The 24,247-nt window shown below is 39.1% G+C and overlaps 3 protein-coding genes and 1 long non-coding RNA gene across 5 annotated transcripts in view; 2 read left to right on the top strand and 2 right to left on the bottom strand.

Annotated features, from left to right (window-relative positions):
- LOC136269175 (MMS19 nucleotide excision repair protein homolog) overlaps window positions 1–24,247 on the top strand; it is a 72,131-nt gene that overhangs the window by 47,748 nt on the left and 136 nt on the right. The window lies entirely within an intron of this gene.
- LOC136269182 (uncharacterized) lies at window positions 2–1,172 on the top strand. Its single transcript, XM_066064677.1, has 3 exons — window positions 2–325; window positions 375–551; window positions 611–1,172. Exons 1-3 carry the CDS (start codon window positions 79–81, stop codon window positions 1,015–1,017), a joined length of 831 nt encoding a protein of 276 aa, XP_065920749.1. The 5' UTR covers window positions 2–78; the 3' UTR covers window positions 1,018–1,172.
- On the bottom strand, window positions 1,055–3,758 carry LOC136269178 (M-phase inducer phosphatase 2-like). 2 transcript variants are annotated; one of them, XM_066064671.1, is made up of 15 exons: window positions 3,463–3,758; window positions 3,331–3,401; window positions 3,193–3,277; window positions 3,076–3,141; window positions 2,948–2,993; window positions 2,753–2,893; window positions 2,634–2,705; window positions 2,518–2,583; window positions 2,336–2,464; window positions 2,191–2,289; window positions 2,068–2,143; window positions 1,873–1,970; window positions 1,714–1,812; window positions 1,406–1,663; window positions 1,055–1,358 (listed from the first exon to the last, which is right to left on the bottom strand). In XM_066064671.1, the coding sequence occupies exons 1-15, from the start codon at window positions 3,543–3,545 to the stop codon at window positions 1,170–1,172; spliced, it is 1,578 nt and encodes a 525-aa protein (XP_065920743.1). In that variant the 5' UTR covers window positions 3,546–3,758; the 3' UTR covers window positions 1,055–1,169. The 2 variants fall into 2 exon arrangements, with proteins under 2 accessions (XP_065920743.1, XP_065920744.1); XM_066064672.1 differs by having other exon boundaries at window positions 2,068–2,140.
- LOC136269184 (uncharacterized) lies at window positions 16,526–23,552 on the bottom strand. Its single transcript, XR_010707245.1, has 3 exons — window positions 23,248–23,552; window positions 17,066–17,374; window positions 16,526–17,010 (listed from the first exon to the last, which is right to left on the bottom strand). It is a non-coding gene; the product is annotated as an uncharacterized lncRNA (long non-coding RNA).

Below are 24,247 nucleotides of genomic sequence, written 5' to 3'. Positions count from 1 at the left end.
ATGGACCGATAAAAATTTGAAAGGGTTGACGCCCAAAAGGGTGGGGCACAATATTTTACTAAAAGGGTTGTAGTGAAGATGAAGGCCCGATACGCATGGGAGAACTATCAACGTGCGATAATCGCATTTCTCAGTATACTGCTTACTTTCCTGGCATTTCTGTGCCTGATAATAGTAGGAGGTGTGCCTGATTGGACGCGCATCAACTTGGAAGATCCAAGCGATGTTGCTGAAAAATCACACATCACGTTTGGGCTGTTCAGAGGAGAATACAGAATTGACTCGGGCTTTTCAGACATCGCAAGAGGAGATGATTTTAATGTCGGTGAGTAAAATCATTGAGAAGAAAAGTGTAAACCAGTGACACTTTTCAGACGACTACTTGGGAAATATTCTGCCAGTGTGGAGGCTGGAGTTGACGTTCGCTCTCGTTGTGGTAGCGTTCGTAGCCTGCATTCCTGCCATGTTCTTCACCTTCCTTAGTACCTATCAAACAGTAACAACTGTATGGAAGGGACCAGTGGTTGCCTACCTCTTCAACCTTCTAGCAGGTATAACTTGATATTTGACTGACCAATGTGATTTATTAACTGTTGACTTTTGCTGCTAGCTTTCTTTGCCTTTTTTGCTGTGGGAGTGTACATTGATTTCTTTGTGTGGGATTTGGGGAATGGTCATTCAGTGTTACGAGCACAAAGGTTTGACCTAACTCAGAGGGTCTTCATAACAGAGACCACTTTGAGATGGTGCTTCATTGTACACTGTGTGGCATGTGGTCTACTCCTTACATCAGTTCTGCTCTGTTGGAGACTCATTGTAATACTGCCAAGTTTTGCTGGTCCAGTAAGTGTGTTTAAGAGCGAGCAATCATTGACAGGACAAGACAACTACCAGAAAACACAGGTGCATCAGATGGAGTTCCAGCAGTCAATCCAGGTTAACACCTTACCAACTTCTGTGAGCTTCCAACAAAGACCATCGGTGACTTCATATGAAGAATCCAGCGTCCTTTACTAAAACTACTTTTGCACAATGTACACTACACACACCTATGTATATTTAGATAATTTTTTTCAAACAATAAATTAAATTTATAAAGAACAACAGTACAGAAATATACACAAGATATTTTCATTGTGGTTTTACAAATTATACTGAAAAGCATTAGACTAGAGCTGTCTACTGGCTGTACATTTGGTTGAATGATCACCTAAAAACGTGTGTCTACGACGTCCCAATGAAGGGCAACGTTTCTTAGTTTCACCACTCCAAGACTTTGAACGTTCGGAGAAATGTCTATACTCTTCTTTGTGGTTGTCGTCTATCATAGTACAATATTCCTCTGGCTCACAGAATTTCTGTCAAGACAAGATATATTATGGTGTATGACAGTACAAATACTCACTGGAAATTGTTCATAAAATGACTTGTATCCACCATGAGCCAGGTAAAGCTCTGGGTAGTACAACTTGGGAAAGTCTGCCAGACCATTTCTTTTACGGTCCATCTCACGCAAGAACTTCAGCATCCCTGGGCCCCTCTTTGAGGAGAATTCACAGTGAAATATATAAACGTTTCTGTATCCTTCACAAGAGTGCTGTAGTCCTGAGTCTGGTAAGAAATATTTTAATAAATCATCTTTATTCCAGATGTTGATAGCCCCCTAAGGGTAACACAATATAAAAACCAATACACCCCAAAATATTGGAATACCTTAATATGACCTCCATTATGTTCATATGGAAATCTACAATCAACAATGGTGTATGAATTGACCAAGTGACTATAGCTACCAGATAAGACATCCGCCACCTAAGTTAGTAGTAGCACCTATAGTAGTCTACTGAACATTATTGATGGCAACCAACTTACTGTCTGTGGTGATATACACTTCAAGTCTGGTGGACTAGCACCTCTCTCTATTGGTAAACAGTAGGGTTTTGACTGATCACCAATTAGTTCATCTTCATCTGTTGGAATGTAACCAGTACCACACACACACACACATGCACACACACACACACACACACACACACATGCACGCACACACACGCAGAGTCTTATTACCTTGTGTTGGGGTATCATGGGGACGTACCACACATGAATAAGACCTTACAAAAGGAACAGCCTGTTGTTGCTGCTGCTACAGCCAGTATAATATAGCATATACCGATATATAGTACTAGTCACCCTAGGTGATATGCTAGTAGAGTTTCCTGGTAGACTCTCAGTAAAAGATGAAGGTGTTTTCTTTGCTGCACTTTCATGATGAGGTGAGAGGATATACCGCTACACAGCTGAGATGTGACCCAGGACAATAGTCAGCATATCTTACCTTTGGTGGTCTTATGACGTGTTGATGGTCATCAACAGAAGACACACTTAACTGCCGATGGAGCTGTTTACCAAACAGACAAGGCTTGGGTCTAACGGGAGTTGGCTTTAATACAGTAGGAGAGTTAACCTACCCAACAACAAATTTAATGGTAGAATGATTGTACTGATATCAGTGCTTACTGCATTGACAAATTGTGTAGTAGGGGACATTAGGAGGGCACCCAAGGACTGTAAAGGAGGGCTTTCCTGTGAAAAAAAATCATATGTCAACAGACAAAAGATTAGCAGTTCACTACCTCATTAGTAGCCTCTGACAACACTTCAGGATCAAATCCATCACTGGGTGGAGATGAGAGAACTAGGTTGTCCTAGAAACCTCAAATGAACAAGACTAAACAATGCACACTTGACTAACAAAAGGAGAATTAATTTGCTTGTAGCTACTGTCCTCCATTGGGGATAGAGGGAAGCTGGGGAGTGATACTGGTCTGTCATGGAATGGTAAGGGTATTGGCATCTTAAAGACTCCATCACTCTTGTGCGTTTCTTGGTTCTCCTTAACAACAAAATGTGTCACAGTAGGAATGTATTAACAGTTAAAAGTGCTAACCTTGTTATCACTTGAAGAAGAACTGCACCTTAGCCTGCTAGCTCTCCTGCATAAATAAACATCAAAAAAGTGTCAATCGGGAAACCCCACACATTACTGTGGCCAATGAAGTCATATGAATGACATACCTAGCTTGCTTTATACATCTCCTCATGGGTCCACCACCAACCATTGATGAGTTGCTTGGCTTACCTCTGTAACACACATAGTAACAGATATGGACACATGGTAACATGCTGTCGTACATGCTACTCCCCAGGAACACAGAATCAAGAGATGACAAACTACCACCATCAACTGTGGGAGATACACCATCCCAACTACAAAACCCTACACCATATGACAGTCATAAGGGACATATAGTGTGGATAAAAACTACTCACCAGATTCATTGTCAGTTACTGGCGGGCTCTTCTCCTGTTTATCTAAAGACAATCTCCTCCTAGGAGTCAAACTGTCGAATTTAACGCGTAAACAAAAATTTACACTGCAGGGATGGTAGTGGGTGCTCTTACCAACTGATGTCTTCTTCATTGGGTGTACCCAACTCCATACCTGGGCTGAAAACAGACGTGACGGGTTTGTTTCGTCCATCCATCTTTGAAGTCGAGTTGAGCAAGTCCCCTTACTAGCCACGTTATCTTATGGCGTCAAAAAGTGGTGTTCACGATTATGGCGCGCGATCCTTGTACAAAAAATGAAGTGAACGAAAGTGATGGCAGCTGTCAATCATCAACTACCATCACCCTCCGTTTTTCAAATTTAGCGTTTTTATTTAGCACGCTTCTGCGCATGCGTGCACAAGGCGCATCTGGGGAAATCCCTTAAGTCATCAGCCGCGGAGATTTACGAAAGCAGCTAGCAGCGGTATCACACATTCAAGCAGTAAACGTATCAGTGAGTATTGTAGTCTGGCTATCTCTATATAGCTGCGTCCTCCACTACTAACTATAGTGGTTTGTGTAGTGGTGGAAGCCGCCATACAGGGTGGGATATTTAATTTTGACAAGCATATACTTATTTACTGGGCAGTCTGGTCAGAGATAATAAACAAAATGCCCAGGAAAAAAAAAAGAAACCGCATACAGCAGAATTAATATACGGTTAATTATTGGTTAGGTATAGTAGGGTCCGCAATCCGAAAAATCAACTTTTACAAATCGAACCCCCTACCATTGTGGGATGTTCATTGTGGTATCCCATTGCTAGATCCACCACGAAACCGGAGGCACGATTGTCGTCTTCACCGAAATATCAATTTTAGTATTTCGTGAGAAGCAAAAATTATTTTTAAAATTTTGTGCTCCACACAAAGAACAGGATAGAACTTACTGCTTAGCTAGATATTATCTAGAGTTAATGTAGTTTAAAAGTTCGCACAGAAATAAGCAAATGATTCACTGGATTCCCGGCACAGGATTGCTTTCTCTCGAAAAGCAGAAAACGAAACACAAATTTTCGAATTCAAACTGCCCTACCAACCAAGACAAGAAAAGCCAACTCTTCCTCATAGTGATGTGATAAGGTTGGATGCATAGTCTGTCTATGCTGTTAGTCTGGAAAGGATCTGAGACTTCTCACCATCTGGGTGAAGAACGTCAAAATTTCGTGCGTCATTTCAAGGGATTCTCTCAATGGTACCAAAGTGCTTTCCAGTACTTCTGATGCCACAATGGTCACTTAATTTTGTTTAGAATGATGATAAATGATGGATCAAAACGTTTGGTAGTAGTAGTTGGTGTTTCTGTGATTTCATATGATGCAGTATACCAGCAGCTCACCAGGAGCTCCACCCAGCTCGAATCAAAAATGAAAGATTTTGTGCTTTTTTCGTTTTTTTTTTATGTTTTGCAGCATAATGGTGATGTAGGGTGATCTAGTGAAGATTTGAAGCTGCTGTGGAGCGTGAGAGGTGAAGTCAAATTTGGGCGATTTTGCTGCCTCCCTTGATACATAGCTTAGAGCGAGGCGTGGAAGCCTTGGATGAAATAATAATTGACAACCGCTGCTACCAAATGTTCAGGGACATCTTTTGCCATAGTTTTAGCTTATAATTGATGATTTTTGTGGCTGCAGAAACGCTGGAAATGACTAGAAAGCGTGACACAATTCTTTGATGCTGCAGAAAATTTTGACGCTCGTCACCCAGATGGTGAGAAGTCTCAGATCTTTTCCAAACTAACAGCATAGACAGACTATGCACCCAACCGTATCGAAACACTATGAGGAAGAGTTGGCTTCTCTTGCCCTGGGTGGTAGGGCAGTTTGAATTCGAAACTTCGTATCTCTTTGTCTGTTTTTTCAAAGAAAGCAACCCTGTGCCGGGCACCCAGCAAATCATTTACTTATTTTTGTGCGTACTTTTCAACTACAACAACTCTGGATACGATTTGGCTAAGTAGCAAGTTTCATCCGGTCCTTTGTGTGGAGCACGAAATTTTAAAAATAAATTTTGCATCTTGTGGGATACTGAAAACAACATTTCTGTGAAGACAACAATCGTGCCTCCGGTTTCATGGTGAATCAAGCAATGGAATACTACAATGAACATCCCACAATGGTAGGGGGATTGATTTGTAGAAGTTGATTTTTCGGATTGCGGACCCTAGGTAGAGTAGCTCACCTAATATCGGACGGGTTCCAATATCGGACGCCATTTCTCCTAAACTACAATGAACATTCAAACATTCTGCACATGTCCAAGTAGGCCAATGTTTCATCAACTTGTGTACCAAGTTTCAGATCTCTCGGGTTCTTGGTCTAGGTACAGCAGTCTTTTGAAGACAAGTCCGAATTATACTTAAAATCGGAAAAAACGCTCAATTCAAGGACAGCCATTGTTTGCAGATCACACTTGCATTAAATCAAAAATTGCATACCTTTAGATTGTAGGGCTACTCATTTACTTTCTAAATATGTATGGTTTATTTCATTTAAAGTATTGTACTGATGAGTTATAGACCAAAGAAAAGAGGCTGTCACTGGAGCAATAATCGCCCTAACTCAAAATTGTAATCAATGCTTTGAAAATATTTTAAAGTGGATAATTGCATACAATTAATCATTTACAAGTTGTCAAGCAACTTTTCCAATAAATTCACTGTCCTCCAGACTTAAAGTATTGCAGGAATACCGAAACCCTCTAATAGAGCAGTCAAATATCCTAATATAACAGTCACCAATTTTTTGCAAAAAGGTGGTGTAAATCAATTCTACATAATGCTGATATGCTTAAAATGTGGTTCTACGTACTTTTTGTTTTAGAGTTTTAGGCTTCAGCTGAAGTGATTGACTTTTTAAAGTTAGGGTGTTTGACAGCTATATTAAAGATTTTGCTATTTCTGCAGTCATGTCTGCAGTATTTTATGTCTTTATAGTGTTGGATTTGCAGGAACTAGTGTTTAACAACTTTCAGTACACAATCGAAAGCAATCATCCACCTTGTATGCATTTTCAAACCATTTTTTCTGATTTTGAGCAAAAATAGCTAGGGCGATTATTGCTCCATTGACAGCCTCTTTTCTTTGGTCTATAACTCATCAGTACAATACTTTAAATGAAATAAACCATACATATTTAGAAAGTAAATGAGTAGCCCTACAATCTGAAGGTATGCAATATTTGATTTAATGCAAGTGTGATCTGCAAACAATGGCTGTCCTTGAATTGAGCGTTTTTTCCGATTTTCCGTATAATTCGGACTTGTCTTCAAAAGGTTGCTGTACCGAGACCAAGAACCCGAGAGATCTGAAACTTGGTACACACGTTTATGACGCATTGGCCTACCTGGAGATGTGCAGAATGTTTGAATATTCATTGTAGTTTAGGAGAAATGGCGTCCGATATTGGAGCCCGTCCGATATTAGGTGAGCTCCTCTATAGTTTGAAAAGGTGTGATTTACAAAGAATCCAAACCTGGATTACCCACAGTAAAATGAGATTTAATGTACAGAAATCCAGTGTCATGTGGTTTTGTCCAAAGAAAACATCAGGTAGTGCTTGTCCTCCAGTTCTAGTTAGTGGTAATCCACTTCAAGAAGTAGAAACACAGAAATACCTGGGAATTATATTCAACAAAGAATTAAAGTGGAGAGCACAGGTGAGAAATGTATGCAAGAAGATATCGTATTACCTGTACATGCTAAGTGTTAACCGGAAGTCACTAACATTTGAAGTCCTGAAGATGCTAACTGAGTCCCTGATTCTTTCCAGAATTGACTATGCTTTGCCTGTGTGGGGGCCACCTCTCAACAAATCACAAGTGGCACATCTACAGCGTCTACAAAACAGAGCGATTCGAATAACCATGTGTTTGAGAAAATATGATCATGTCTCTTTACATCATTGCCAATTAAACTGGCTACCAATCTCGCCCCCAGATTATGTTTAAGTAATCCTGTGCCATGTATCGCCACTACCATCAATGATAAACAGCCTCGACTCCTCAATCCTCCTATTGTGTTCGGAGCCGGGCACAGCATAGTTACAACACATAGTGTAAAGACTGTTTTGCCAACCCACCTAGTTACCATTTATCAACCACTAAAAAATATTTCTGTTCCTCTGCTACAACATGGTGGAATTCTCTTCTAAAATCTATTCCAATTGATTGTAATTACAATTCCTTTGTAATTCTCTGTCAAGGACTTTTATCTCAACACTCAAAGCAATTAATTGTGATTATAGTTAGTTTCTTGTGTCTGTATGTTTTTGTTTTTGTACTCTGTTGTATGTATGTGTGCTCCAGTAGGGAAGAACGGCTCTGCCGACTACTGTGAGGATAAACAATAAATCAATCAGTCGGTGTCATAGTCAGTTGTGTCTAGAATAGATGTGGATAAGTTGTTCCGTTCTTTGATTGTTCTTGAAAAAAAATGCCGGATTGTAGATGTGATGTGGTTGATACAGGTGGGAGAATGAAATGATAAGGGTGATAGTGTCGTGTGTCTCTTTTTACAGGTAGGTAGTAAGTTGGGATTGACAGGGATATATATTTGCAGATGAAAAATCTTGTGGAATAGTTGTAATCTTGAGATGTTTCGTTGAATTTGTAAGGTAGGCCAAGATAACTGATGTAACATTAATGATACTGAACTAGTTCTACTATAATCACTTGAAGTCCACCTAGCTGCTCTTCGCTGAATTGATTCTAATTTATCTCTATCACTGTTATAATATGGATCCCAAATAACAGAAGCGTACTCCATCTGAGGTCAAACCATTGTTCGATAAGCTGATGCCTTAACATTTGTTGAACAGTCACTTAAGTTACGTTTTAAAATATTTGATGCTTTTTTAACTGTTAAATGTTTGATATATGTTGCAACCATGATAATGTCTTGTCTAGCATGACTCCAAGATATGAGTGACTGTCAGTTTGTTTAAAGTGAAATGATGATGAATCGGTGAATGAGATGTAATACATCAAATTAGTACACATTTGGTGATATTCAGTCTCCAAATGTGTACTAACTACAAACAATTAACCAGACATAGCTAAATTATGTGTTAAATTATTAAACTTTTGCAGTGTTGTAATTATGTTGTCTGGTTAATTGTGTCTGGAATATTTGATCTTGTAAATGGTTATATGAGTTGCCTCTGGTAGGCCGGTAAGTTATTTCTGATTAGTGAGTTCCCTATTTCAACTTCAACAAGATTGTTAACAGTTTTGTAAATCATTGTGAGTCTTAAGTTGTTTGTAGATAGCATCTTTCCCTTACACTTATAAATAATGGATACGGGACAGGGGATTTGGGGACAAGGACACATTGATGGACCATGTACCTATTGAAATATTCTAATAGAGCAATCACTCTAATGAAACAATCAGAGAATGCATGAGCTTAGTTATGTTACTCATAATTATGATTTTTGGAAATTACCCTCATTACATAAGTTTAGATCTGCCCCTGGTTACAAATTTAGCTTCCTTCAACTGTTGTTATATGGAATTCCTATACATTTGCTAGCTTTTTAAAAAAAATCAGTAATGTAATTTCTTTTATTGCTTACTAGATAACAAGCATCTGCTCTCTGTCCCTTGCCTTTCCTTTAATCTTCTGGTCTTCTTCTGCTATATATGGAAATCCCACAGCTATTTTTTGAATTACTGCTTATACTGGATAGCTATACAAGTTGTAAGTCATGATTTGTACATGGCAAGTACTTGACTGCTCTATTAGAGTGTTTTGTTCTTTTGTGAACAGGTAAACCTGGTGGTGGGATGAGCTGGTCTAACACTAGACACATTCCCCTTGGCTGTTTATCAAAACTAATGTTACACATGTGTTAGCAAATTCTGCAATTAATATTGCAGTGTGTATAGCATATTGCCGTTAGATGAATTTCAACTGTTACGTTCTCATCTTCTTGTTTTGCTTTTATTATCATTTTACCCCCAGTGTCACCATCCTAGGTTGTCCTGTCATGCTTTTATCCCATCCTAGGTTGTCCTGTCATGCTTTTATCCCATACTAACTAAAAGTCTTACCAGTCTGGTACACTGTAAGAGTAGTCTCCTACCCAGACCGCTTTTTTCCCTTTTGTATTTGGGTGGGGGTAAAAAGGGTCTGGTGTAACTCCAATACTGAATCCACAGATTCTGGGGATTGTTTGAAGTGTGACAAACAAGTCACGAACAAGATGTTTTCTTGTTCCATTGCCTGTTGCAGCTACTGATGGATTTCTGCGACAAGTGCATGAAATACAAAAACATTAGTTTAACTTTGTTCGCAGCTTGTTTGCAGCTCTTCAAACAATCCACAGAATCTGGGGACTCAGAATGAAATGGCTATTGGAGTTACACCAGACCCTTTTCCCCCACCCAAATACAAAAGGGAAAAAATAGTCTGGGTACGAAAATACTGTCAGAGCAGGTTATACATTGCAAGGTATAGATAATAAATTGTAGACATTTTTGCTTCATTTGAATTAATAAACTGGGCAAATTTGTCAATACTGCAGTGGCTACAGGGGGTAGTTGTATAGTCACAGTACAGTGGCTATATTGGAATCACTAATAGCCCACTAGTACTACAAAGCTAAGGGCCACATAAACTTAATTATTAGTTTCTCATCCTCCTGTACTCAAAATAGCAGTGCGTTTTTTAGTTTTTACTGACTAGACAGCTGAATTAGCTAGCTAAAATTCAATTTTCTTAAACTGTACTAGCAACTATAAAAGGTGCTAATTGGCCTCCCTTAGCCACCAGTGGTGCAAAAAATCTAGTAGCTGTATTGATTTGTTCTGGCATATATGACTGCTTTAGGCCACATAAACTTAATTATTAGTTTCTCATCCCCGTCACATCGCTGTTTTTCCTAACTCCTTTCTATCAATGGCATGCAATTCCACCTTCGAACAATTGAATAGGCCTTGGACAGTTCAGATGGGGTTTGCCTCAAACAGGACCAGCAGCAGTATGCATATATCCAGTCAATGTACCCAATGACAACAACCTTATCCCAAGCAAGCATTCAGTATGATGATATTGACTCAGAAATTAAAGGGTTTGGAGTGGACTGAATCTTCCTCGGCCACCGATGTGCTTGCCATTCTGTGAAGGATGATCAAGTGTGTGGGCAGCTAGAGACATAGCTATTGATATGAAGGGTGCACATATTCCATGCAAGATGAGGTATAGTTAAATAGGAGATTAGGAAGTCACTTAGTACTAGGTTGGAAACAGTGGACCCTAAGACTGGGGACCCCTGCTTTCTCTAGCATTTTATTCATTACCTGAGGTCACCAATTTTCTTTTTCAGCTTATATACTGATTAAGAATTATCACTGCAGCTATAGCTTAGCATTTGCTATATATACAACGGTTTGGTATGATTGACTCAAGGGTTGACTGGGTTAACATTAGGGACCCGCCGATTATGCTGGTATAATTATGAGCATAATAGGTACCTGAAAACATTGAGCATAATGCTAGCATAATAGGTAGAATATTTTGTAACAGTATGAATTCTTGCTTATAAAAATAAGTATCACAGAAAGATCGATATACTCTAATAGAACAGTCAGTAACTCTAATAGAGCAATCACATAGCTGACTGTTCTATTAGAGTATATCAATCTTTTCTGTGATATGCATTTTGACAAGTAAGTTTGTGCTTCAGGTACTTATTATTTATCCATAAACTGGAAATTATTAGCAGAGCATGAGAACTGAGACATAAATAGTTGGGCATAATTTGAGCATAATAGGTAAGTATTGAGCATAAATGTAAGCATAATAGGTAAATTTTTGAGCAGTGCAGCATAGCATAATAGGTAAAATTATGAGCATAATCGGTGGGTCCCTAGTTAACATATAGACCTCTCCTATACCCGCATGTCAATAAATACTCAAACAAGTCTTTGTCCACTCTGTTCTAGGTATTTGATGCATGATCTTCTCTGGCTCCTCACCATAATTTTGTGTCCTGGAATTCTAGAGAAAAGTGGTCTACCCCCTGCAGAGTTAGGTAAAGAATTAATGTATAAATCCTATAATTACAAAAATATGAAAAGTTGCAGGTCAAATTGATCCCCACAAACATTCTGTTTCATGCACATTAAAGACGAAAAAAGTGTCAACAAGAAATATAGCTAAACTCTTGACAAGGAATGCTATTTTTTTTTTCAACTATGCAGCTCTTGTAAAAACATAAGATTGTGGTTCCTATATTCATAGAGGTAAACGATTTTCTGTTCCAAAACATCAGGACATTTAAATTCTCTACGTTCATATCCACGTAGCATATAGTTCTAGCACAAAAAGCAATATTATCAAATTAGTCACAAAAGGTGATAACCTTCTGAGTATCACAGATCCTACCAACATACTACATGTGCATGAGCTGAAACTGAGGTCATCAAGTTATTATAGGCCATTAAGAGTATCAGTGGCTAGCAAATCGATGTGTCATGCATGGTTGTAGATCATGGTTACAAGCTGTTTTTGAGTGACAGTGGGTGATCATATAATTTCTATCACATATAAATTATAATGCTATAAATCACAATGACATGACTCTTTCATTATATGTATATATATTTGATATTTGCATATTTTTATCACTGTGAACTAAATCCCTCCAATCAGATTCTGATGCTTAGAGCTACCCTGTCTATCACCTTATATAGTACAGTAGTACTATGCAATAATCAATATATCTAAGGTAATGGACAGCTAGTTACCGCTATATGCATGCAGAGGGGCCCCATTTTGCAATTTTACTTATACATATTCTTTGGGTATATAGCCAATTACCAGCAAATCACCCTAGGACTGTGGCATAATGTGACTGCAGCAAAGTTAGCAAGTTACATAAAATTGTAAATGAGTTGGCTATATATTAATATAACCTTTAAGGTAATGTTTCATGTGGGGGCATGTACATGATCAATAGATCAATTTAATTATTTAATGGACAAACCTAAACTGTCATCTCCTACACATGATTACATACAACAGAGGAATTTGTAGTATGTGTATGCATGGGTGTTACTCGGCATGTTTTAACCACTGGCATGTACTGGGATCACAAAATATGGCGCACAAGCTATCATGCTACTCATATTAGGCCATTTATTATTAATTTTATGTTTTAGATCCTCCACCCACATTGCAATACCTCACCATTACATTTGGTCATTATTATGAGTTTTCATTATTTCATCATCTCAATGTTTTATGATTGCATAGCTATAAGGAGTTATAAACAAACCTGCATACAGAAAGAGGCATAGAGAAAGGAAGGCTATAGTTGGGCTGGCTGAAGACCATGCAACCCTAATGTCAGTAGAAGGGACTTTAATAATAAGTTACTCTCCCTAGTGATTTTTTTCACAAATTAATAAAAATCAAATCAATCAATACAAGTTCAGATAATGATATTAAAGATTTTAATAGAGCATTCAGTTAACTCTAATAAAACATTCAGGCACATGTACAAAATTGTAATGAATGATGAGCCGCATGCTCACATTGGTTTAGACTAAGTTTCTGACCTGAAACATACAATTAACAATAAGTGGCCCACTTGCACACTGTATACAAGCTAGATGATAACACTGTCAGCTCTTGTATAAGAAAATTAAGGTAGCAATTGAAAATAGTGCATGCATTTATAACTATAGCGATGTATCTATGTGACTCACAAAACTATACCACACAAAGTAATGTGTTATATGAGAGTATTTGTGTGATAGATCTTACAATGAGGTGATGGATCTTATCTATCACCATAATTGTGATAGATCTTACAATTATGGTGATGTTGAGGGTACCTCTGTCTACTGAAACATTGAACTAGACTCTGCTATGTACAATTAGCTGGTGGACTGAAAACAAGCACATACCAGTTGACTTTGCATGATTTCTTAACTAAACAACTGCAACATGCACCCACAAAAGAATAGCTATATGATGGTAGATAGTATACTGTATAGGGATTAGCAGCTATAGGTTTGCACTATAAAGCCCCAAAAAATCCAGTCTCTGCGACTGCATGGCAGTATTGGTTATAGCTATATTGTAAATCAAGCCCAAACATGCATGCATGCATGATGCTCTTAAAACACAAGTTTCTATGGATTCAAAAAAGAGAGAGTAGCTACCCAACTGATGCCTTTATAGCCATACAGTTAACACTGTGGTCTTGCTGACACCACTTGGTTCCAAGACTGCATGACCACAGGTCATGAATCCATGCACCACTATACCAGCTGTGTATAACAACCACATGCACATGTTATGTAATAACTGTATAAGGAACTTATATAGTAAAATATTGCATGTCTGAGTGGATACAAGGCCATGGTGTACATGGTAGGTGGCTACAGCCACCCCATCCGCCCGTATAGCTCGGATTGCAAGTAGCAAAACCAAAATTAATTTTAATCAAATACTGGACTATATACAAAAGAGATAGTTTTCAAGAATAACTTTCTCAAGATTCAATCTTCAGGTACTTTTTAGTCAAAAAGTAGCTTAAAAGTAGACCTTTTGAGATGCACACATATAGCACTTTGTATTTTTCTTGGTAGCTACAGATTGCTATCTTCAGTACTTTTACAACTATATCACTATTCATTTACAACTAGCTATAGCTTTAATTCGCTTCAACTAGCTTTTGGCCACAACTACTAGCTCCTTTTTAGCTGGTGGTATTAGCTACATGTGCAGCTACTTGTGAGGCTATACTTGTTTTCAACTTTTGATTTAAATATACAAATACATATAGACTATAATATAACATCATGCACTGTCATCTCATGGTATAGTTAACCATAAACACGCCTACAGTTCCACATGCCTTTGCTAAAATTGCTGATTGTGATGCAGCTACTGCCAACACCGTTTTCGTTTGCACTGCCTACATAAATGCCTCAGGTGCGAGCGAGCAGGTGGTCGTTGAGAATTGACAACACCTTTAGCTGTGATGGTCCTTATTTCCCTGACATCCTTGCCTTGGTTATGAAATTCATTACAGCGGTGAACGACAGTTTCAATGATAAATGCGAAGTTCTTCTCTTTAAATTTTGGTTCTATCCACATTTTCTCGCTAACTTTACACTCTCGAGCCCCTCCCTTGCACGCATCGCATTTCTTTAAGTGTTGATAGTAACAATACCGACATTTCTGTTCTCCTCTCATCGATACAGTCTTCTTACAGAGATCAACTTCAATAGTCGTGTGGTGAGAACTCCACACACATGCTGATTTTTTCAACTTGCTTTTCCTTTTGCCAGTGGCGCTTTCCACCAGTCTTTGCGCGCAATCTTCGCACTTGAATATACCGTAAACTTTCACTTCGATCGGTCGAACTGGAACACTAGCAGGAGGTATCTTCAGCTTACGCAGATTATCAGCGATTATTTTGTCTTCTTTTTCTTTGCAATCAATGATAGGGTTGTGGTGCTGGTATGATTGTGGCATCTTCAGCCGCCTCGTCACGTCTTAATCAATCTCAATCGGTAGTAAATTTTATTTTAATGTAAACTGTAGCTATACTAGGGGCCAGGAGGCTATAGTACATCTGATTGCATGGATGACGTGGCTGCAGGTAGCTACTATTTTTGGAGATTACGTATTAGGGAATGATGCAGGGTATAATATCCCTAGTCCCTATGAGACCTATAGCCTATAAAAACTTGCACATTTCAGTACGCAAGCACATGACATGTACAGCTATTTCATTGCAGTAGTATTTATAGCTTGAGAATGGCGGCTTTTGATATAATAGATGAAGACATTGAGTGTGAGATCATTGGGGACATCATGATGGAGAATGACATTGAAGTGGATGATGATGATCCTAAATATTTGAAATATTTCACTGTCAAGGGTGAAGCATTGTTTGAGTGTGATGAATGTGACTCACGATGGTCCTCACACAACACAACTGTCAAAGTGGACCTAGCCAGGCAGCAGGTTTCAAGGAAATACATGCAAAAGTGTAAAAGTTGTGATTTCTGGGCCACTCCACTCTTTACAAGGGACCGTTTTGAATGCATTATGAATAAAGTTATAGAAAAGTATGAAAAGAGGGTAGATAATGATGGGCAGCTGTTTACTGCTGATGATCGTGATGGGTTTGCTGGGCACACACAGGCACCTCACATGGAGGAGTATTGTGAGAGGTGTAAGGAACTTGGAGGACCTTGTTGGAACACAGTACAACAAGACTATATTATTTAGCCTATATCTCCGAGGGCAGATGTGTCATGTATATACGTAGCTAGCTAGCAATATACATGTAGTAGTTGTAGCCAGTTTTGTACGGGTTTGATGATTGTACTCACTAGCATTAGACCACATAGAATATATGACTTATTGTAACCACATCCGCACATCCACATGTAACATGAGTCATGAGCGTGTATATATTTCATTGTATACCCCTAGTAATTTTCTATGAAGATTTAGTAATAACTATAACTGTATATGCATGCATGCAGGATCAACTATCGCAGTATGTTTAAATTTTGCACTTAATTGTAATTGTATCTGTGTGTTTATACTCCCTGTGAGGTTCTACACAGTAATAATAATAATAATAATAAATGTAGGTGCACATAAATGCTATAAGGTGGCAATGGGTTCCTGCTGTGTGCTACTATAGCTAGTGGACCAATGCTAACACATGAACTTCATAGTGCTACAAAAATATGTGCATTTTTACTGCATACTACTCTTAACCAATTGAATATAAAGTTACAGTGCAGACTATACAGATGGAAAACTGCACTTTTTACACAGCTACCATCTAGGTTTGCTATCCTGCATGCATGCCAGCATTTCATCACCATGTATTTACCACTGCATGTATCTTGAATGGGTAAATTCCCACAAGTCTGATTGCGGTTTATATAAATAAACAAGTGGGTATAAATTTTCCTGTGTACGGAACTTCATGCAACCACAAATGTGATCACGAGACTGTTATGTGCAATGCATGTGAAGCACTGTCTCAGTAGAAACTGAAATTTCTACTTCAGTGCTTCATGCACCAACCAGTATAGTACATACATGAACAATCAATGCATATTTATTGTAGTAAAAATGAATGTACATACTGTGATAATTTTTCAATTATCTGGTCCTTCATCAAGCTCGTTGTGTCACAGTTATAGTTCTATCCTTGCATGGTTTTAGTGACACACAATAGCGTTCATTTACTCCACACATGCACACACACTATACACAAACACTAGACATGCATACATATGTGTGCACACACAAACAATGTATAAAGCAAAGATTTTGGCTACCATGCTAACACAGTCATGCCTACTCAGTGATCCAGCACTGGGACACTTGTTCACTACTCAGGTGCTGTGAGTCAGCGTAGACAAACCTCTTCTGGAACAAGACTGGTAATCTGCACCCCTAAGGAGGCTGTACCATGTCTCACAGATAAGGTATGAGCACCCGAATTAAGTCCACCTGAACTTTAACCCGTTGCATGAGACATGGACACTTGGCATCTTTATCCCCAGATAATTAAATACCAGGTATCTATGGATGACACAGCTGGGTGGGCTGCTTCCTTCAGGTCCTTAACAGCTGAGTGGATTGGAGCAATGTGAATAAAGTTCTAATAACATACCAAGAATTGAACCTGAAAATTTTTGATCCCACTTGCAATTGGCTGTGATATCACAGAGATACACCGCACACAAGCATGCGTACAAACACACACACACAAAGCTTTAGAGCAAAGCCTTCGGCTACCATGTTAGCACAGTCACACCTATCCAGTGAACCAGTGCACTACTCAGGTGTATCAGCATTGGCAAATCTTCCTGGGGCAGAGCTAGTAACCCACAGGAGGCACCTGCATGGACCTTCACCCATTGTGTGAGACATGGTTCCTTGGTACCCATTGATGTTACAGCTGAGTTGAGAGGGTTGCTTCCTCAGTTGACACCTGGTCACCATGCAGACACACACATAAACAAATGCACACACATATAACCTACTGTTATGTTGATAACAAGTAGATTTTGTATAATCTCACACAATTGTACAATCACGTACAAAAGAACTAAAAGGCCTACTACAACACATTTCTGGTACAACCGGAATACAGTTACAACTCTATTACGCATGCGTGCAACTACAGGAAATTACTATATGTCAATACACCACACCTACATCCTCATACATACACTACTCAAGCTACACACGCTAAAGAATGATGTAAGCCCTGTTGTTAGCTTGCAAAGTCAGCATGAGGGAACCGTGACTCTGCTTAGTCTCCACCCCACACAGTCGAGGATACTGCCAGTTCTGCACTGGTTACCACATGTCATACACATGCACATGTTACACATATACATACCATGTTCTATACTCTACAGGTGTTATTTCATATTAATTTTGTGTAGTATCATATTAAGCAGACACACAACTTGCATATGCTGCACAGTCATGCTACTTTTGCACACGCGTGCGGACACACTTACACCACACTACACATGCACACACACACACACACATGCACACACACACACACACACACACACACACACACACACACACACACACATGCACACACACACACACAAAAGCCTTCAGCTATACTGTGCAGGCACCCCAGTGAACCAGCACTGGGACACCTGTACGCCACTCAGGTCGACACAGGCAAATCCTACTGGGGCAGGACTAGTAACTTGCAGGAGGCTGTACCATGTCTCACAAGTGAAGGTGTGGGCACCCGTAGTCCCACCTGGACCTTCACCCACCATTATGTGAGACATGGACGCACACACACACATGTACATTATGCACATGCATACGGTGCAGCACACATGAAGCATGTCTATTGCTATACACAACACATGCAGCACACCACCATGTATGGATAACAAACTAGGCTTATTATGTAGTACTCAGTGACATGTACCAAACAGCCAATAACAATTTGTGCCATGCTGATTATATACAGTGGACTATAATCGTATAGTACCATGGCAGCTAACTCAGCTGCTCCTCTTAATCTTAATATAAGCTAGCTACATTCACCTTGTCAACATTACTAATCAAAACCATGTAGTGGATTTAATTCCAATGGGAATTCCCATTACATCATTCACACATGATTATTATCATGTATATAAACACTCAATCAGTCACAACACGTTTAGAAGAAGCTCACTGGAACAACACCCTGGATGAAGATGAAGAGTGTGAGATCATTGAAGAAATGATGTAGCAAAAAGGCCAGAAGTATACCGTGATGATGAGAAGAACCTGAAGTACTTCACAGTGAAGGGAGAAGGGTTATTTGAGTGTGAACAATGTGACTCTCGGTGGACGTCCACAAGACAACCATTAAAGTCAACCTCTTTCTGCAACATGTCTCAAAGAAGTATCAGCAAAGATGTAAGGAGTGCGATTACTGGATGAAACCTGTCTTTACCAGTGATCAGTTTGAAGACATCATTGATAAAGTCTCAGACAAGTTTATGAGCAGCTAGTAGATTCTGATGAGGAATACTCTGGTAACCCACAAGCACCTCACATGAGGGAGAATTGTGAGATGGAAGTACCTTGTTGGATTTGAGAGCAGTTCATTAAGACTTCATTTAAAACTAACAAACATTATACAACTATCATTCTAGCTATACCACAAACACTATAGCTCTGCAGCTATGCATGACAACCAGCCAGATTTGCTATCTTAATTTGCATAAGCCTTCATGTACTCATGGCAGTCCGAAGTTTGCTTTTGCATGTAAGGCAAAGTGTGTACTTTTTGCCTATATATGATAAACACATCTTTGTATGAAGGCAGTTGATATAATGGCAGTGTAAGGTTGTTGTATAACTTTTGAGCTGAACGTACATAGCTACAAAGCTAGCTATGTGGTCTGGCTGCATTGGCAAATCAGGTTCAGACAACTGAAGTACTCAGGCTGCGCACCAGAGAAACTCTACCCTCCACTCCATTAGCAAGTTCTCTTGTCAATGGCACAAAACTCTGATGACAGTTTGTGCATGTTCTGTATATGACTCAAATGCACCAGAGTCATAGTCATGCCCAGTGTTTAATGGTCAATAATTACTAGAGTCATGTACTCAACATGTAGTCTCAAGTGTACAGCATGCACTTCAGTTATCATATGTGCACACTAAATAAAGAGTAGATGCTGGTATTACGAGACAGGGGGTAATATGGGTTGCATAGTGCTGCAGATTTAGGAGTAAAAGGATAATATTATTCAAATCATCATAGATAGTGATCATAATATAGTAGATGAAGATATTGAGTGTGAGATCATCAGGGACACCATGATGGACTGGGAAATAAGGACCATCACCTTTCAGCCAGCCCAAATGGTGTGTTGGGGTCCTGCTGTACACTCATAAGTCTAAATTTTACAAGGGGGATTCCTGAACCCCTTGGAATCCCCCTCCCTATGCCTCTAATGGAGTTGAAGTGGATGATGATGGTCCTAAATGTTTGAAACACTGTCAAGGGTGAAGCATTGTTTGAGTGTGATGTATGTGACTCACGATGGTCCTCACACAACACAACTGTCAAAGTGGACCTAGTCAGGTAGCAGGTTTCGAATAAGTACACGCAAAACTGTAAGAGTTGTGCTTTCTGGGCCACTCCACTGACCGTTTTGAATGCATTATGAATAAAGTTATAGAAAAGTATGAAAAAAAGGTGGATAATGATGGGCAGTTGTTTACTGCTGATGATCATGATGGGTTTGCTGGACACACACAGGCACCTCACATGGAGGAGTATTGTGAGAGGTGTAAGGAACTTGGAGGACCCACAGTGCAACAAGACTTTTTCATTTAGCCAATCTCTTTATGTATAATATAGTTAGCAATATACTTGTTGTACTCAGTAGGCTGTTTGTATGGTTAATCGTATATATACAGGTTTTTGTTGCTATTTTTTTTGTATAATTAATAATATAAATCAATAATAAATGCTCAAACAGTGGGCAGAGAGGCAAATTCTTCCCCAAAAAATATATATATATAAATATATATATATATATATATATACAGGTTTATATTTTAGAATGTGGTTTGGTGTAATAGATAGATATTTAGGGAAGTACTTTCCCTGAATACATGCACTGTACACATATGCACCATATGCCGACAATAACAAATTGTTGGATTACCGTCATGTCCACACTGGCGATATGAAGGTTTAGTAGTAACTAGCTATATACATTGCTGATCAGGTTAGCTACTGCATTACATCCAGCCAGTGGTTATGAAGTTGCATGATGGCATGTAATTTTCCATAGTTTATATAGCTGATGGAATGGGGTTTTTTGTATGTATGACAGATTATCTACCATAAAAGTCATGTATATGTATAGCTATAGGGGATTAATACTAGTTGACTCAATATAGATTATAGAAGGGCAACTGCAGGGATATACAGCTAGTCACCTTGCATGGGCTGGTTGGTTAATATTTAATGGTGATGGGCCTAGTAGTCACACAGAGAAGCTAGATACTCATAAACAGTTGCCATGTGGGAATAGTTTTGCTGTGTTTGAATAGGTAGTTTCCCACAATTTTGACTGAGGTTTTGTGTTTTAATAAACAAGCATGTGATGAATGCCAGGTGGGCAGATTTCCTGTCTCTAGAAACTTCCAGAATGCATTCTCATGTGTTGCAAATGTGCAACTACAAATGTGATCCTAATTATTTAGAGGATTTTATTAAAAATTTTCAGTGCCCCACTGCCAGTACATTCTGATCTATGCATACAGAGAATTTATGGCGCTTGGTATGTAGCAGTAAATTTTTCACTTGGGTATGCAAGTTTTTGCATAATCTGATTCTGCTATCAAGTGATTCATATAGTTGATACTTTCTGTGCTTCTGTACATGTATTACCAGTCTATAAATCTACAATTACTCTGCACGTGAGTGCGCACACACACACGCACACCACAAAAGTAAAGCAAAGTCATTGGCTGTTGTATAAACAGTCATGGCTACCCAGTTGACTGTGCAGGTTCCTAAGAGTCAGTGCTGGCAAATCCTCCTCAGTGTTTTTATTATACAGATTATAATGCACAGATGTGTTACATTGTATGTATATATATACGTAGTAATCCATAAATTATTACAAAAGTGCAAGATCAAGAGATGGGGAGTACCCCATGCACAAGCAAAAGCTGTACCATGCCTCACAGCTGAGAGTATGGGAATCCAAAGTCCCACCTGAACCTCACCTGTTACATGATACATGAACAGTTGGCATTCACTTTCTCAGTTAACACCAGATCTCTGGCATTAATATATGCAGTTGAGTGCACTGCTTCCCCAGTTAACACCAGGTCCTTATTAAAACAACTGGGTAGACTAGAGAAATGTGAATAAAGTCTCTTGCTCAAGGAACTAAAACCAATAGCAACTGGACATCTCTGAGCATCAAATCTGGATATTTTGGCCAATACTTTAACCATGCTGCCTCACACACCACACACGCATGCACACACACATGCGCACACACACACATACGCAGACAGACTGACACATGCACATACAAACCTTACACCTTCACTACATTCATACACTTGTATAATAGATTTGCTGTGTGATAATTGTCCTAATCCTATCCCTCCATGAATGCTGACTGTCCAGTGTCCACTTGGCCAGGGAAAACTACGTATCCAATTAGAACTAGCTTTGAAATTTAGAGAAAACTTAAGGAGGTTGGATAAATCCTCAATAGCTAAGATCTGATGTGTCTGGTCAGCCCAAATCCTAGTTCTGAAGTGTGTGCATGCATGGGGTAAGGAACAAGCCTGCTGTGATGGGGCGGGTTGCTAAAAGGTGCAGTCATAGTGGTAGCTTGCATACTCGTGCCATGAACCACTATAATAGTATTAACATATTAATATCATAGCAGTGTCTCTTCAGCAGCTACCTCAGCTCCAATTATTATTGTTTACCTTGTCAGCACTATTATCATAACCATGTGGTGGATTCAATCCCAAATATGGCATTGGGATGTAGTATAAACATTACATCATTAATGTTGCAGCTGAAGTACTTCACAGTGAATGGAGAAGGGTTATTTGAGTGTGAACAATGTGACTCTCGGTGGACATCTCACAAGACAACCATTAAAGTTAACCTCTTAATGCAACATGTCTCAAAGAAGTATCAGCAAAGATGTAAGGAGTGCAATTACTGGGTGACCCCTCACTTTACCAGTGATCGGTTCGAAGACATCATTGATAAAGTCTTAGACAAGTTTGAGGAAAGGTTGGAAGAAAATGAGCAGCTAGTAGATTCTGATGAGGAATACACTGGTAACTCACAAGCACCTCACATGAGAGAGTATTGTGAGAGGTGTCTGGAGTTGGGAGTACCTTGCTGGATGTGAAGACAACAATGATCACTATAGCAACTGTTACAACTATTATTTGAACTAATATAGCTTAGCTTTAATGTGCGTGACTTGTTATTGGTTTGGGTTGACACTGAGCAGTACTTTGTACACATACATATAGTGACATCAACATGCACATAATAAGCACATGTTGACATGCATACAATGAAATTGAAAGATCTTTGAATTACAAATCATGTTTGAGCATTACTATAAGAATGCATCAATTATCCTTTTGAAAGTCCCCTATTTTTGAGAATTTTCTTTTAGCTAGCATTCAAATTGATATTCCAAGAATAAGATCTGACCAGACTTGTTATGAAATTTAGGGTAGTTGGAAAGGGCGGATACGGTCGGACGCGGACATTTTCAAAAAGCACTTTTACATTTATTTAACAGTTATTTTTCATACCTAATGCTGTTTTTACAGCAGTCTTCGCTTCGAGACCCAGGCGTCGATCCTTTCATAGCGCTTATCCATTTATAAGCGCACGTGCGAAGGACTAGACCAGCACTCCACAGCATGCCAAAGACCACAATGGTGTTGTACACATGTTCTAAAGTCTAATACGGAGTTATATAGTTGTAGAGATTAGCTTGTATGCCCCATGCAACTTAGCTTAGCAGGCCAAATCCACAATCTTACGCCTTTTAGTATAAGGCGCAGGCGCTTATACCGAGTGTTGAGGATTTCAAGGACCTGGCCTACGAGATTAAGTTGGGACATGCTAGATTAATCTCTGTGACTCTTAATTAGATTTCTAGAGCACGTATACAACACTATAATGGTCTTTAGAGTGCTAGTCTATCCTTCGCACGTGCGCTTATAAATGGATAAGCGCTATGAAAAGATCGACGCCTGGGTCTGGAGGCGAAGACTGCTGTAAAAACAGCGTTAGGTATGAATGTAAAAGTCCTTTTTGAAAATGTCCGCGTCCGTGTCCGACCGTACCCGCCTTTTCCAACTACCCAACAACTTAATTTTTCTGCAACAAACTCTAAAAAAAACAAACACCAGTAGCTGCAGACACTTCCTCCCCTCGAGATACGTCTACTTCTGCAAGTTGATTAGCTAGTATATGGTAGCTAGCTAAGTACTGATGTGTGCCCTTTTTATTTGTATCTCTTGTTGTGCACCACTCTGTGCCTGTTGCTGTGCCACATTTTTTGTATTTACTTTGTGGACTGATCACCACCCTATACCCTGCTCACACATGCCACTATTGAATGAACACTATACACTGACAGTGTGACATACAGCATAAAATGCAAGCCAGATATTGCCAGATATTTACACTGGCACGTACCTTGACATTATCCCTTCTTGGAAACATTTTCTCACTGTGCAGGGAGCTTTGCATGCTCAATTAACTGGCTCAAAGTTTCCTTTAACTGGCTCAAAGTTTCCTTTA

This window comes from Dysidea avara, chromosome 10 (assembly GCF_963678975.1).
Source record: "Dysidea avara chromosome 10, odDysAvar1.4, whole genome shotgun sequence".
NCBI lineage: Eukaryota > Metazoa > Porifera > Demospongiae > Dictyoceratida > Dysideidae > Dysidea > Dysidea avara.
Note: the sequence above shows the minus strand (reverse complement) of the source record. Positions and strands in the feature narration are given on the sequence as shown.

What these genes read in the sequence shown, in the direction of transcription:
- LOC136269178 (XM_066064671.1), bottom strand. Translation starts at nt 3,545, where the DNA reads ATGGATGGACGAAACAAACCCGTCACGTCTGTTTTCAGCCCAGGTATG. An exon ending in ACGTCATAAGACCACCAAAG is followed by an intron (nt 2,290 to 2,335) that starts GTAAGATATGCT and finishes TCAGCTGTGTAG; the next exon opens with CGGTATATCCTCTCACCTCA. An exon ending in AGTGTATATCACCACAGACA is followed by an intron (nt 1,813 to 1,872) that starts GTAAGTTGGTTG and finishes CTACTAACTTAG; the next exon opens with GTGGCGGATGTCTTATCTGG.
- LOC136269182 (XM_066064677.1), top strand. Translation starts at nt 79, where the DNA reads ATGAAGGCCCGATACGCATGGGAGAACTATCAACGTGCGATAATCGCA. An exon ending in AGGAGATGATTTTAATGTCG is followed by an intron (nt 326 to 374) that starts GTGAGTAAAATC and finishes GACACTTTTCAG; the next exon opens with ACGACTACTTGGGAAATATT. An exon ending in CCTCTTCAACCTTCTAGCAG is followed by an intron (nt 552 to 610) that starts GTATAACTTGAT and finishes TTTTGCTGCTAG; the next exon opens with CTTTCTTTGCCTTTTTTGCT.